Source organism: Pelophylax lessonae (assembly GCF_965119305.1).
Source record: "Pelophylax lessonae genome assembly, chromosome: 5".
NCBI classification, from domain to species: Eukaryota; Metazoa; Chordata; class Amphibia; order Anura; family Ranidae; genus Pelophylax; species Pelophylax lessonae.
In genome coordinates this window covers 198,059,956-198,073,173 of record NC_138772.1, presented here as the reverse complement: position 1 = coordinate 198,073,173, position 13,218 = coordinate 198,059,956, and the positions used below count along the sequence as shown (strand labels likewise).

The window sequence follows — 13,218 nt, the reverse complement described above, 5'->3', positions numbered from 1 at the left end:
CCAGGTCAGGCGCTCAATTCCCTGAGAGGCTGAGCTGGATGGCGGTCCATGCATCTGGACAGATACCGACTATATGGCCGCAATCCTTCCCCAGCCTGGACTGGCCCGTTGACATCAGCCAACAGTGTCTGCTGAAAATGGGAACGAACTGCACTCCTATGATCTACTGGAAAACGAGCTTTATATGTTAGGGTTTATATGAGATTTTTTGTAGTTGGGTTTACATATACTGTATACTTTATTTTTAGATGAAATTCAACTCAAGAAAATTGCTTTAATTGCTTTCTTTTTTACAGTTGCTTTCATTCTTTCGATTCATTGTGCTTATTGCGGCATATGCAATTTGCAGACTACGCCACTGGTGGGCAGTAGCAGTAAGTGTGTCTTTTAATTCTTGTAAAATATTTTAATGTTGTAAATTATCTGAATTTTTATTTGCCTTCTACTAAATGTAATACATATTACACATACTGGACTTGCAAATATTGATTTGTTTCTAAGTTTTTTTTTCTAAAAGTTTTCATAACTTCTAACACCTGCATGATGTTTAACTCTTTTTAAGGCTTTCGTTGTTTTAGTCAATACAATGCTCGGTTTTTTTTTTTGGTTTTTTTTACATTTTTTTCTATTTGTCAATTTATTTAAAAAAATGTATTTTTCCTATAGCATATACAATTAAACTTTTTTTCTACTATTTAGTAGAATTTTGTTTTTACATACTGTAATGCTTTATAACACTGCATGTTTTTCTCTCTGCACAGAAGGTTTATAGAGAAATAGGCACAGTGTCACCTGCAGGCAATATAAGTTTGTAAACCAACTTCCAGTGATTACCATGGTTGGATGCCATGGTGATGGCACTACCTTGAGCCATACTTCTCTGTGGCGTGGTCTCAGAACTATAAGTGCACATAGGTGTGTGCTCCTAGTTTACATTTATAACCTAGGCTAATGTTCTCCTAGCATTGGGAAATGTGCCAGAGAATGTAAATCTGCAGTTTGCCAACTGAATAAATTTGTACCCATTTTCTATTCTACTCTGATTAATTTCCACCCAGGTTCCCTTTTAGGGCTCCTCTACACATGCTGCTGTCATACTGCTGTCCCTTTGAAAAGTAATCCAGAAGGTGACTAGGAGGTGGCAACCTCCCTGGATGCCTGTTTTTAACCCTAAATTTCACAGCCCTGCGCTGAAACCGCATGCATTACACACAGGGTAGTTGCAGTGCAGCCCTGTTCATTTGTGGTGTGGCTGCGACAGTGTGTACTAATATAGCTAGTGGTACTTGCCAGTGGCAACTGGTGGTAAAACCACGGCTCAGCTGCCTATTTTTACTGCCGTCAGCTGCCTGTGTGAAAGAGGCATTAGGGTTTTATGGGGAAAAGATGTAGCAAAGCATATATATTGACGGTTGCATTATTTAAAGTGCAGGTGAAGGTGTTACCGAATGTAAAGAATATCATCATGTATTTTCTCAATTAAAATCCTGTGCTAGAAAAATAACTGAATTGGTTGCTTAGTTACAATGCTTTCACGTTTTTCAATTTTCTTTTTTCCTTTTTATAGTTAACAACCGCAACAACTTGTGCCTTCCTGATAGCAAAAGTAATTTTATCTAAGGTAATGTTAAAAGCTTAATCAACTAAATCTTTGATTTCTCCATACTGTATAATAAATGGTTGAGAATGCCTATTTGTTTCCCCAGTTATTTTACCAAGGTGCTTTTGGATATGTACTTCCTATCGTGTCGTTTATCCTGGCCTGGATAGAAGCATGGTTTCTGGATTTTAAAGTTTTACCCCAGGAAGCAGAAATGGAAAACCGTAAGCCATTACTTGTTGTTGAGAATTTAGAATATAGTTCATGTACCCACAGCCAATGTGCCTTCAAGGACCTAAACACTCTCCTCATGAGCATAGGAGACCAAGGGTAAGATCAGTAGCCAAATCACTCAAACAAATAATTCCACCACTGGCCTCGCCCAAAAAAATGAAATGTAAGAAGAATACCATATGCATACTAAAACCACTTTATTGCGCAAAAATCAAACCAATTAAATATATGGTAAAGCTTCATAACTGCCTGTCTGTCAAAGCTTTATATCCCATGGTACACAAAATAAATACCTGAAGTATTATAATGAATGTCCCAATCCAGTTTGCATACTCCGCTTTTTAATTTTTATCTACAGGTAAGCCTATAATAAGGCTTACCTGTAGGTAAAATTAATATCGCCTAAACCTGCACGGGTTAACGAGCGGCGCATGTGCTCTGAAGGTTCAGCGTATCTTGCCGGACCTTCAGAGCTCCTTGCCAATAAGTGAACTCCCGCGCGTGTGCGCGATGTAATCGCGGCTCCGGCCACTCGCAGCACTGGGGCGGCCGAACACGGAAGAGATTCCGATGGAACATGTCCGCTCCCTCAGTGGTGTCTGGGCGACCCCGTGGGGGCTTCGTTCTAAGGCAAGTATTTCATAATGTGCTAGTATTCTATGCATACTAGCACATTATGCCATTGTCCTGCAGGGTTGTTGTCTTTTTTTTTTCTACACAGGGGTTACAAATGCTTTAATTTCATTAAATCCATTATTTAACTATAGATGGCTATTGGAAAAACAGTTTTGATTTCTGCATAGAACTTTGAGCTATTCCGCCACTTTTCCAATATCCATCTAATGGTATGTAAACTATGCTCACTATTTTCATTGAAAACACACTATCCTGCTCCTTTAAATATACTCGTTTTTTTTTTTTTTTTTTTACACCCTTAAAGAGAAACACATGAGCTAGTATGCTCATTATGAAATACCTCAGAACGAGCCCCCGCCGTGCCGCCCGCTTACCTGTATGACGGGCAAAATGTTCAGTCGCCCGTCTTCCGGGATCGCGACATCCGGCCATCTGATTGGCCGGAGCCGCGGTGACGTCACTCCCGCGCACGCGCGCGAGAGCCGACGGTCACGGCACGGGGCTCTGAAGGAACGGCTTCAGCGGCCGGTCCTTCACAGCGCATGCGCCAGTGATGTCCCTGGCTGCATGTAAGGTAAATATCTCCTAAACGGTACAGGAGATATTTACAGATGTTTAGGAGATAGTTACAGTACCTATAGGTAAGCCTTATCATAGGCTTACCTATAGGTACAACTTGCAGAGGAGGGTTTACTTTCTCTTTAATGTGTACTTTTTTTTTTTCACTCCGGGATCACTGTCAGGGGTCTCGTTTAGTTGGAAGTATGTTTGCAGCTGTCGTGACACATCCGCAAACACCTCCGGGTCCTGTAGCAGGCTCTCATTGAGCCTCCACTGCCAGTCCGATTCATGGGCTGCGCCTCCCAACCGTACCTCCAGCTCCCCCGCTTGTACATGCGCCAGGCGTCCACCAACTGCTGAGTTCTTTCAGCAGCTTGAGAACCTGACCTCGAACCCCACAAGGCACCGAAGACAGCCCCGTGGACGTGTCCACAGTCGGGTCCAAAGGAAGGTTCCAGCCCCCCCCCTTAGAGCAGACGGCCCTCCGTGAAATCCGCCAGAGACGCCAGCGTCTTCTTCAGGAAAGTATCCTGCTGAGCATTAGGGGCATAGAGATTGGCCAGTGTAACCAGTTGACCTCCAATGCGTCCCTTGAGAAACAGATAACGACCGTGCGGATCCACACACTGGTCAAGAAGGGACCACGGGATGTTGTTTGAAAGCAGGATGGAAACCCCTTTAGATTTGGCAACAGCATTGGGGGCGTGATATGCGTTAGGGAAGAATCTGTTCTGAAGGAACGGTAAGCCACCAGTACGGAAATGCGTCTCCTGGATGAAGGCAATGTCCGTATGTGAACGCCTCAGATCACCCAGGAGCATGCGCCGCTTCTCGGGAACATTCAGTCCCCTAGCATTCCAGGTGGTCACTCGCGCGGGATCCATACCGGAAGGGGGGGAGAGAGGGGGGTAGGGGAGGAATGAGCGGGGGAAACGGGGAGGACGGGAGAGAGGGGCGGGGGTGTGGTAGTCTGGTGGGAGTAAAAGGACCGCAAAGCGTTATGCTTCACAACCAGGGAGGAAGGGGGGAAACGAAACAGTAACACAGGGGGGGAAGAAGAGCAAGGGACAAGAGACAGAAAAGACACCCGTCGAGGAGAGCTATTGCCCTCTGGGGTGTAGGCCTAAATGGGGGGTAAAACTAGACACGACAAAGGAGTCGAGCTCAAAGGCCAGAGCTCCCTCAACATGCAGATAGTCAACAAATCAATACCGTTATATGCATAGTAATACAAAACATTCAACCGTCACACGCTCTGTGGAGCACCCCGGTTAACAACACACATGCCAGAGAACAAGTGACTATAACAGACCTGACAGATAAAACAGTGAGCATAAAGAACACGAGAAGTCAAGCAACCCCGACGAGGATTACGGAGCGTCTCCCATCGGAAGGCGCAATCGCACTCCTGGTCCAATCAAAGCATGAACAGTGCCCGCCATCCCACATCCCCCACCACCCCCCCCCCCAACACCACCGGGACCCCCCCGAGGGTGCGCCAATGCTCCACCATCCCACCAGTAATCAGCGAGAGGCCCATAGAGAGTATGGGTTCCGGCCTCTGAGTGTACGCAGCAAGGGGACAGTTCCATACCCACAGGTCTGAAATAGCAAGGCACCCCGAGAAGGTCGCCCCCCTCCAACAGCATCCAGGGTATAGCGCAGAACCCCTCCCAGTCGGATGAACACGGAGAGTATAAGTACCTTTACTTGGGCTGGCCTGGGGTCATCCAGCACGGGACAATCAGGAGAGCCGTGATCAGTAGGGGGGGGAGTACAACCCCCACAAGTGGAGAAGAGAACCATGGAAGCGGATCGGGTCGGGCCCATCCCAGCAAGGAAGTCAAACAGGCCAGGGAAGGTCCGCTGGTATAGTAACAAGGTCAGGCACCTCTGAGTAACCACATAGCAGCTGCAGGGGGCATAGGGGGCACAGCATCGGGCACGACCAGCGTCCAGGACCGTTTGAAGGATGGAAGTCAGGGCAGCTGGGCTATGACATCTCGGGTACCATCACAGAACACATCCGCAGGCCAGTGGTGAGGAAATGAAAGAAACCAAGGCAGGGTGTTGATATCGTAGAAGCTGCAGGTCGGTCACATCAGTCCTCCCGGACCTCTTGCGGAGTAGCAGGGTCCTGTCTCCTCCAACTTCTCGGGGTCCTTGGCGGGAGACCCCCTACCCCGGTTGGCATTGCCGGGCGACCTGCGGGCTGGGCTCGACAGGTGTTGCAGCCAGTTAGGGACAGGAAACTGGGCCATATCCAGGAATGCGAAGAGAGCTGGTAATTCATCCGGATGGTATAGAGTAAAGGAGGCAGTGCCTCTGTGGACCGTCAGAGATATGGGGAAACCCCATCTGTATGTGCATCCTGCCTGTCTAATCTTCTCAAGGAGCGGGCGCATCAGGGCTCTCCGCTGCAGAGTTGCACGAGACAAGTCAGGAAGGATTCTGAGCCTCGCGCCATCAAAGTCCACATCACCAACCTCCCATGCCCGTCGCCTAACCATCTCCTTGTGTGCGTACCTGTGCAGCCGGCAGATGACATCCCTGGGTCTGTCCACATCTGATGAGCGCGGGCCCAGGGCACGGTGTACTCTGTCAATCTCAAAGTCAGCTTGTGGGATGGAAGGTACCAGGCGGTGGCAGAGGGCGACAAGGGTAGGCTGCAGGGACTCCTGTCCCGTGGCTTCTGGCAGGCCCCGCAGTCGCAAGTTATTCCGCCGACTGCGGTCCTCCATCTCCTCCATTTTGAGTTGTAGGGAGGTGACATGCTGTGCTTGTGTCTGCTGCCCCTGTTCAAGCTGGGAGACTCGCAGCTCCAGAGAGGCAGCGGACGTCTCCCCGGCTGTAACTCGGTCCGACAGCAGCTGGATATCTGACCTGACGGCCTGGAAGTCCCGATTATGTGCCTCCTCCACCCGCAGTACCAAGGCCTCCATATCCCGTTTGGTGGGTAGAGCCTGGATCAGGGCCCGCAGGTCTGCATCCATGCCGATGCCGGAGGCAAGCTGTTGGGGCACAGGTGACTGGAGGAGAGGATGGGGCGAGCTCGGTAGAGTCCACGGTTCCGATTGAACCGAAGCGGCCGGTGATGAAGGCGCGCTCGCCATCGCAGCAGCAGGGACAGAGCGCGGGCTGGCCGCCTGAGCGCGGGCGGAGGCCGCTCGGGTCCCCGGGAAGAATCTATTCAAGTCCGATCTCGGAGAAGGACGCAGGGGCTTCCGTGACCTTCTCCTGCGGCCGGTGTTCATTCCGGGTAAGATGTGGCGGTATTGTGTAGTAAAAAGTGAGGGAGATGGCCGGAGCTCACTCAGCTCACGTCCTCACTCCGCCATGTCCAGGACACGCCCCCCTTTAATGTGTACTTTGTTCAATAAAGCTTTTTGGGGAAAAAAAAATGAAGATTTTGATCCCAATACCGATTAAAAAGCAAAGTGAGGACAGGACTGGCCAGTCCTTTTTATACCAAACCAAAAAATCGTTGCAAAGCGCCTATCTCCTGCGCTCTGAGAGGTGATCTTCTAACCACATCCAGCCACACTCATGTAGCTACCAAAGACCTTCTACTTGGCATCACTTGCATGCATCGGCCTTGCAGCCCCTTTCAAGACCAGGGAAGTCTGGGACCACTAAAATCGAAAAACAAACACAAGGGTGCACCAGCCTAGTGCATTATCCTCTACGAAGGTTTTATTGAAAAAAAAGTTATAAATACTCACAAACAAGTTCTTGATACAAGCATATCAAATGGGTATATTGCCATCAGCATCAGAACCAAAGGTTTATCATCCTCTGAAGCTGGAAAGGCTTATGTGTTCCCAGGCTTAGCAGAGGCTCTGAGGAAGGACGATACACTCTTTGGTTCTGATGCTGATGGCAATATACCCATTTGATATGCTTGTATCAAGAACTTGTTTGTGAGTATTTTTATACCTTTTATTCAATAAAACCTCTGTAGAGGATAATGCACTAGGCCGGTGCGCCCTTGTGTTTGTTTTTCGATTTTACCAGTCCTTTTTATGTTTCAAAGCAAACCTTTTAAAATGGGCTCCACTGTATTACCAAACTTATCATGTCTCATTACATACAGTATTTATGTTTAGATTAGACCACAGTTCCACTTTAAATGCCATGGGATTGATTTAGTAAAACGGAGAATCCGATGAAGCTGTGCATGGTAGCCAATCGGCTTCTAACTTCAGCTTGTTCAGTTAAGCTTTTACAAAAAAAAAAACTGAAGCTGATTGCTTTCTATGTAGAACTGCACCAGATTTTGCAGTCTCTAGTTTTAGTAAGGCCCCTTTCACACTTATGCGACGTAATTTTGACGTGATTTTCAAAGCTATGGCTATGGCTCAAAACGCAATCAAATAGTTGGCAAAGTAGTGCAGGAACTACTTTGAAGTCGGCGCGACTTCAAAATGCACTGATATGAATGGGGCTCATTGAAAATAATGGAAAACTACTTGTCATGCGATTTTGCGCTCCAAAATCGCATGACAAGTGGCACTAGTGTGAAAGGGGCCTAAATCCACTCCTATAGTGTATATAGAAAGTCATAAGATATTCTCACCTTCACAACCTTTTGTAACCTACCACTCTAAATTGTGAATGTTACCTTCCTTCATTTTTAGATTTGTCCTTTTGTCCTTGAATCTTGTGTTTGTTGTTGCTAATGCAGACTGTGTAACCTAGAAATATATTATTCTCTTGGGTTTTGCTGTTTGCCCTTAGGATTTTTTTTCAGCTATGCTTTGTAAATAACATGGATTGATTCCCTGCCCTCATCTAGAGCAAGAGCTGAATCTGTGGAATGCATATGCTTCTCTTATCCAAAATGTCATAATCCTAATATAGATCTATATGTGGTAATACCTTGCAAGTATTTAGCTGTCAGCATGGGTGGGGGATATTTTACTGTGGGTGAGTTGATAAAATAATGTTATTGATCAGCCAATAAGGTGTATAACATTAATAAAGGAAGGATTATTGTGTTTCTAAAACCCTTTTCCTAGATTTGCATAGAGTGCATAGTCAGGTTTTTATTGTATTTGTCCCAATTAGGAAGAATCGCCCTCTGTGTTTGTGATGGTTACCATTGTCTTTAGAACTGGAAGTGATGGGAAATCCAAAACTTTGCCATACTACCAAATTTACCTTCCTTCCACTTCCTATTGTGTCCCAGGACAGAGAATTAAGAAAAATCTCTCAAACAGATGACAAAAAAAATGGACAGGGGTTTTAACCTTTTTCCACTCTTATCAAATTGAAAAAAGAAGTGCTGGCTTTAGATCTACTGTAACCAGCAGTGTTTCCTAAATGTAACCTTGTGTTTTTTTGTTTTTTTTCGCAATGTTATATTAAAGTGGTTGTTAACTCGAAGACCGCATTCACACTGAAGCGGCACGGCTTCGGGGGCGACCTGTGAAGTCGCGTGCACCGCGACTTCGGCGCAACTTGCACGGACTTCATATAATGAATGTCTATGCAAGTCGCTCCGAGCTCGCCCCGAAGTAGTACAGGACCCTTTTTCTAAGTCGGAGCGACTTGTGTCGCTCCTATTAGAACGTGTCCTGTAGCACTGCATGGACCGCGACGGACCGCGACTTGTCAGGCTGACAAGTCGCGGTAGTGTGAATGGAGTGCTGTCCGGGCTGCAGCACTGCTCTCCTCTTTTCTTGGTCCCACAGGAGACACTGACAGCAGCAGGAGCCCTAAGATCTTGCTGTTGTCAATCAAACTGTGAGGAGGGAACAGGGGCATGGCTTACCAGCACTATGTGTGTCTGGGGATGCACACAGCCTGACTCAGGAGTGCACCTGCACCGGTGTCTCCTGGAGGAAGAAGTGGACAATGCTGGTAGGTGACGCCAGAGAAGAGGTAAGAGACAGCTCTGTGCAATACCATCGCACAGAGCAGGTAAGTATAACATCTTTTTTATTTTGATTTAAAAAAAAATGTTTTAATACTTTTTTTAAAGGTGTTTATTTTGAATTTGCAATAGAACACATAACAACTAAACAAAGAAACAAGGCAGTATGCATTACATGACCGTTACATATCCAGTAGAAATAACAACACGGCACCAAAACTCGGTCAGGCCAACAATTGCCAGTGGGATAAGGGGGGGCAGGGCCCCATAGAAATAGGGCTCAATAGACAATAGGGCCCACCCTGAGACCTAAACAGGTCAGTCCATAGGATAAAGTCCACCAGGACTCTAAAGACAACCAGCCAAACATACACACACACACACACACAACAACCACACACTCTCACACAAATACACACCACCCTCCACCATCCATGTCCCCCATCAAGGGACAGACAAAGGTACTTGACACACATCGGCAGTTACAGAGGGAGACTGCCACCCCCACTACATAACCTACAATCTCTGAGACAATTGAGTGCCCATCCAGAAGGAGTCCTCAATATCCAACCAGGGTTGCCAGATTTTAGTGAACTTATTGGGGCATGCCCTGCTCTTGTATATTATACAGCGGCACATCTCCATTTACCACACCAAAGAATTGTTGTATTCTGCGCGGATCAGTATTTTTCCGGTGTAATATTAATTTCCTAGCATAAAATTATAACACCCGGATCAGGGTCCTAGCATGTATACGGTGTACAAAGTCATTGAGGATACCCAGCAGTTGAACTTCCGGAGTATGAGGCATCGGCAGATGCAGAGAGACATCAAAAATTCCAAAACTTCCTTCTAGTTATCCCTTATGCAGGGACATGACCAGAACATATATGTAAGATGTCTGCTGCTGGACTGGCACATCTGAGGCACACGGCCCCAGGGTCAACTCTTGGCGGGTACAGTGTAGGTGATGAATAAACGTAAAATGTATGAAACAATTATTATGTTTTAATACTTTATTTTGTAGAGGCATCCTAATTTTTGTGAGCAGTACTTCTTTTTATACAGTTTCCATGGGGGTATTCTTAGTTCTTTCCCATCGTTTACATTAAATAAGGGCAGCAAAAGTAGAATAAATTAAAGAATTGCTTAATACAGCAAAAGTAGAATAAATTAAAGAATTGCTTAATACAGAATTGACCTGATTTGTATTTAAATCTTCAAAGTAGGACACATGATGGAGATATCTCTGCAGAAAGCTAGAATATATTTGCAGCAGATGGCATGCCGTTAATTATTCGCCACACACATATAAAAGCACCATTTAATCCAGTTATGCATTTGTTTAAGAACATGTATTTTTGCACGGGACTAGCATGAGTATCTGGATCTTTCTTGTCAGCCTCCTGTTTTCCCCCTTGCAGCAACACTCAGACTGGTAGAGAAACAGATCTACCCCCCCCCCCCCCTTTTCCGTTCATCTAGTAATTAGTCAGAACTCTAATGCAATGCACAGTGTTAGACTGTTTAGAGAATAAGGGCCCACTGACACCATCATGCACATTGCATTTGACAGCCCATTCAAAATGAAAGTGAAGGAATGCACCTTGATGCAAGACAAGATAGTGCAGGCTTCATTTTTTTGTGATGTAACACACAGGATATCATGCATTATAGTGCAGCACACGGTGGTGGTGCATTGGGGTGCCATTCAAAATCAGTGACACTTCAGCAAATCATTGCATGTGACTTGCATTACTGCTAAGAAATATGTATGAATAGCCCTTAGCTGATCATGTCCTTACTTTCTTGAAGTGCAGTAACTAATTAATCACATATACAAACAACATATTTGACTTAAAATATTGTGTTTATGTATGGTATGTGTATTTTTTATGGGCATTAGTTACATAGTTACATAGTAGGTGAGGTTGAATAAAGACAATAGTCCATCCAGTTCAACCTGTGTAGGTGTGTGTGGCCGTAATCATCTCACATAGCCCTGAATGTTCTGATCCTTGAGATGTACGTCTAAGAGTCTTTTGAAAGCCACCATACTACCCGCAGAAACCACCTCTTGTGGTAGAGAATTCCACAATCTTGTAGCCCTAACAGTAAAGAACCCCCCACGTTGCCTGAGGATAAAACGCTTCTCCTCTAATCGCATTGTATGCCCTCGAGTCCTCATGCAATCCCTTCGACTGAACAGCTTTTTTTCTAAGCTGAGATCCCCATTGAGATATTTAAAAATTGCTATCATGTCCCCCCTCAGGCGTCTCTTCTCCAGGGAGAATATATCAAGCAATTGCAGACATAGAAAATCTGCTTGGGTTAGAATTGCAGGCAGTTTGAACTGGAAAATTCTGAATAGTTCAAATGTTTCCCCAAACCTCACTGAATTCTATGTGGGGTAAATCTTGGTATATCATTCATATTTTTTGGCAGGCTGGGTTTTGCTATAGGGGACATGTACCAATGGCAAACAAAAAACAGTGAGAGGGCCTTTTCAAGCTGCTCTATGGACTACATAGAAGACCACAAATACTTTAAAAAAAAAACAAAAACAGGTTTGTGTGATGTGTTGAAGCACAATCTTCACAGACAGACTGAGGGAAGAGAAGGCCGAGGTAGGCTCATTAGTAATGCTGGCAGACAGCTGGCTACTCTACGTTTGGGAGGATGTAGATGAAGAGGGTTTTGTCTGCCAGTCAACTATCTGTTGGGTATACTGTGATTGTATTTGGTTGGTCGCTCTGCTTGGTCCCTACTCCTGCCATACACAGCCTCTCATTCTAGTTTTTTGGGAAATGAATGGAATGGCTAGCTTTTACTGAAACCAAGGTGATGGTTGAGTGAACATATGATGCTTTTAATGCACACTAATTACAGCAATGCAAGCCACAAGCTAAACAAATATGACATGACCAGTAATCACTATAATGATAATGTTAACATTCTAAAAATGTTTATTTTTAGGACGTTTAATGATACAAAGTGTTCGTGACCGAGCTCCTCTTTTGCCACCTGGACCAATATCCGATGGACAATTCTATTCACCCCCTGAATCTCCTGCAGGTACTGAATATTCATCTGTGGATTTAAAAGTTTTCTGATTACTGTTGTTTTATCAACCCTGGTAAAAAAATGTAATGTAGAGGCATATCTGCTGTTACCGAAATTTAGTTATACTTGTATTGCTGATAGAAAAAAATATGTTCTGTACTTGTTAACTGTCAGAATCTTTATAGGGTTTGAAATTATAAGTGGGTAGCAAATATCTTCTTTGAAATCTGAACAAGTCTCATAACTCCTTAGCACAGGATTAAAAGAGAAGTGTGGCTTTAAAAAAAAAAAGAAGTCGTACTCACCCGGATAGCTACAGCTGTCCCCTGTCGCCTCTAAGGGTCCTTCCACATGGGCGGTCCGCCCGGCGGACTCCGTTTTTCTCAGCGGGGATTGATCCGCCAATCCCCGTTGAGCAGGCGGATGACAGCTCCATCTCCGCTTGCTTTGCAGAGACAGAGCTGTCAGAGCACCGCTCTCCTCTATGGGAGATCAAATGAAAATGGACCGCCTTTCCGTTTTCATCCGATCCTCCAGACGGATGGAAAATAGGGTTACATGGAGCAATCCGGTCAGGTCCACCTGAAAAACTGACAGGCAGACCGGATCAGAAAGCCCGTTGAAAGGGGCCTTAGACTGAGAACTGAGCAATCAAAGACTGCTGAGCGCTCAGTTTTTGGTCTTCAGCCTGCAGAGAGCCAGTGACTGTCAGTAATTGGCTCTCTGCTCTGCCCCTCCAGCACTAACTAAAGCACTTGGATGTGAAGGGGGTGTGAGACCGGCTGACTCAGTCTCTCAGCGGGTCACTGAGAGGCTGAGACAGCTGCTGATCCAGGCATCTAGGTGGATGTGAACTGTAAATTCAGGATCTATCCTGAGCTTGGACCGGCTCAGTAAAACCAAGTTATAGATCACATAGAGTGCTGAGCGAATTGCACTCCTGCGATCCATAGGAGAAGTATTGCCAAAATAGCTTTGACTCTACTTCTCCTTTTATTTATATGTGCACACATTTATATACAGTTCAAGAGCGGGGACTTTGTTTTTCACTAAAACTTTCATCCAGTGTCTTGGCCCAACCTAGCTGAAGTGTTAAAGGGAATCTGGAAAAATAGATATATTTAGGCTGCCCTTGCTGACTGCAAGCTCCAGAAAGTTCTCCTCTTGGCATCACTAACATGGAACAAGCCAGCAGCCAGTGAATTCTTAAAACTCTAAATTCCTGCACTGCTTACTTGTTCCTGGTTAG

At 45.5% G+C, this 13,218-nt stretch overlaps 1 protein-coding gene across 2 annotated transcripts in view; it reads left to right on the top strand.

The window, feature by feature from the left end:
* The window catches only part of STARD3NL (STARD3 N-terminal like), a 118,024-nt gene that overhangs the window by 93,098 nt on the left and 11,708 nt on the right, over positions 1-13,218 (top strand). For both annotated transcript variants that reach the window (XM_082257841.1, XM_082257840.1), the window contains exons 4-7: positions 297-374; positions 1,568-1,621; positions 1,707-1,824; positions 11,883-11,981. In XM_082257841.1, the coding sequence (XP_082113967.1) occupies positions 297-374; positions 1,568-1,621; positions 1,707-1,824; positions 11,883-11,981 (349 nt within the window). The remainder of the gene's footprint in view (positions 1-296; positions 375-1,567; positions 1,622-1,706; positions 1,825-11,882; positions 11,982-13,218) is intronic.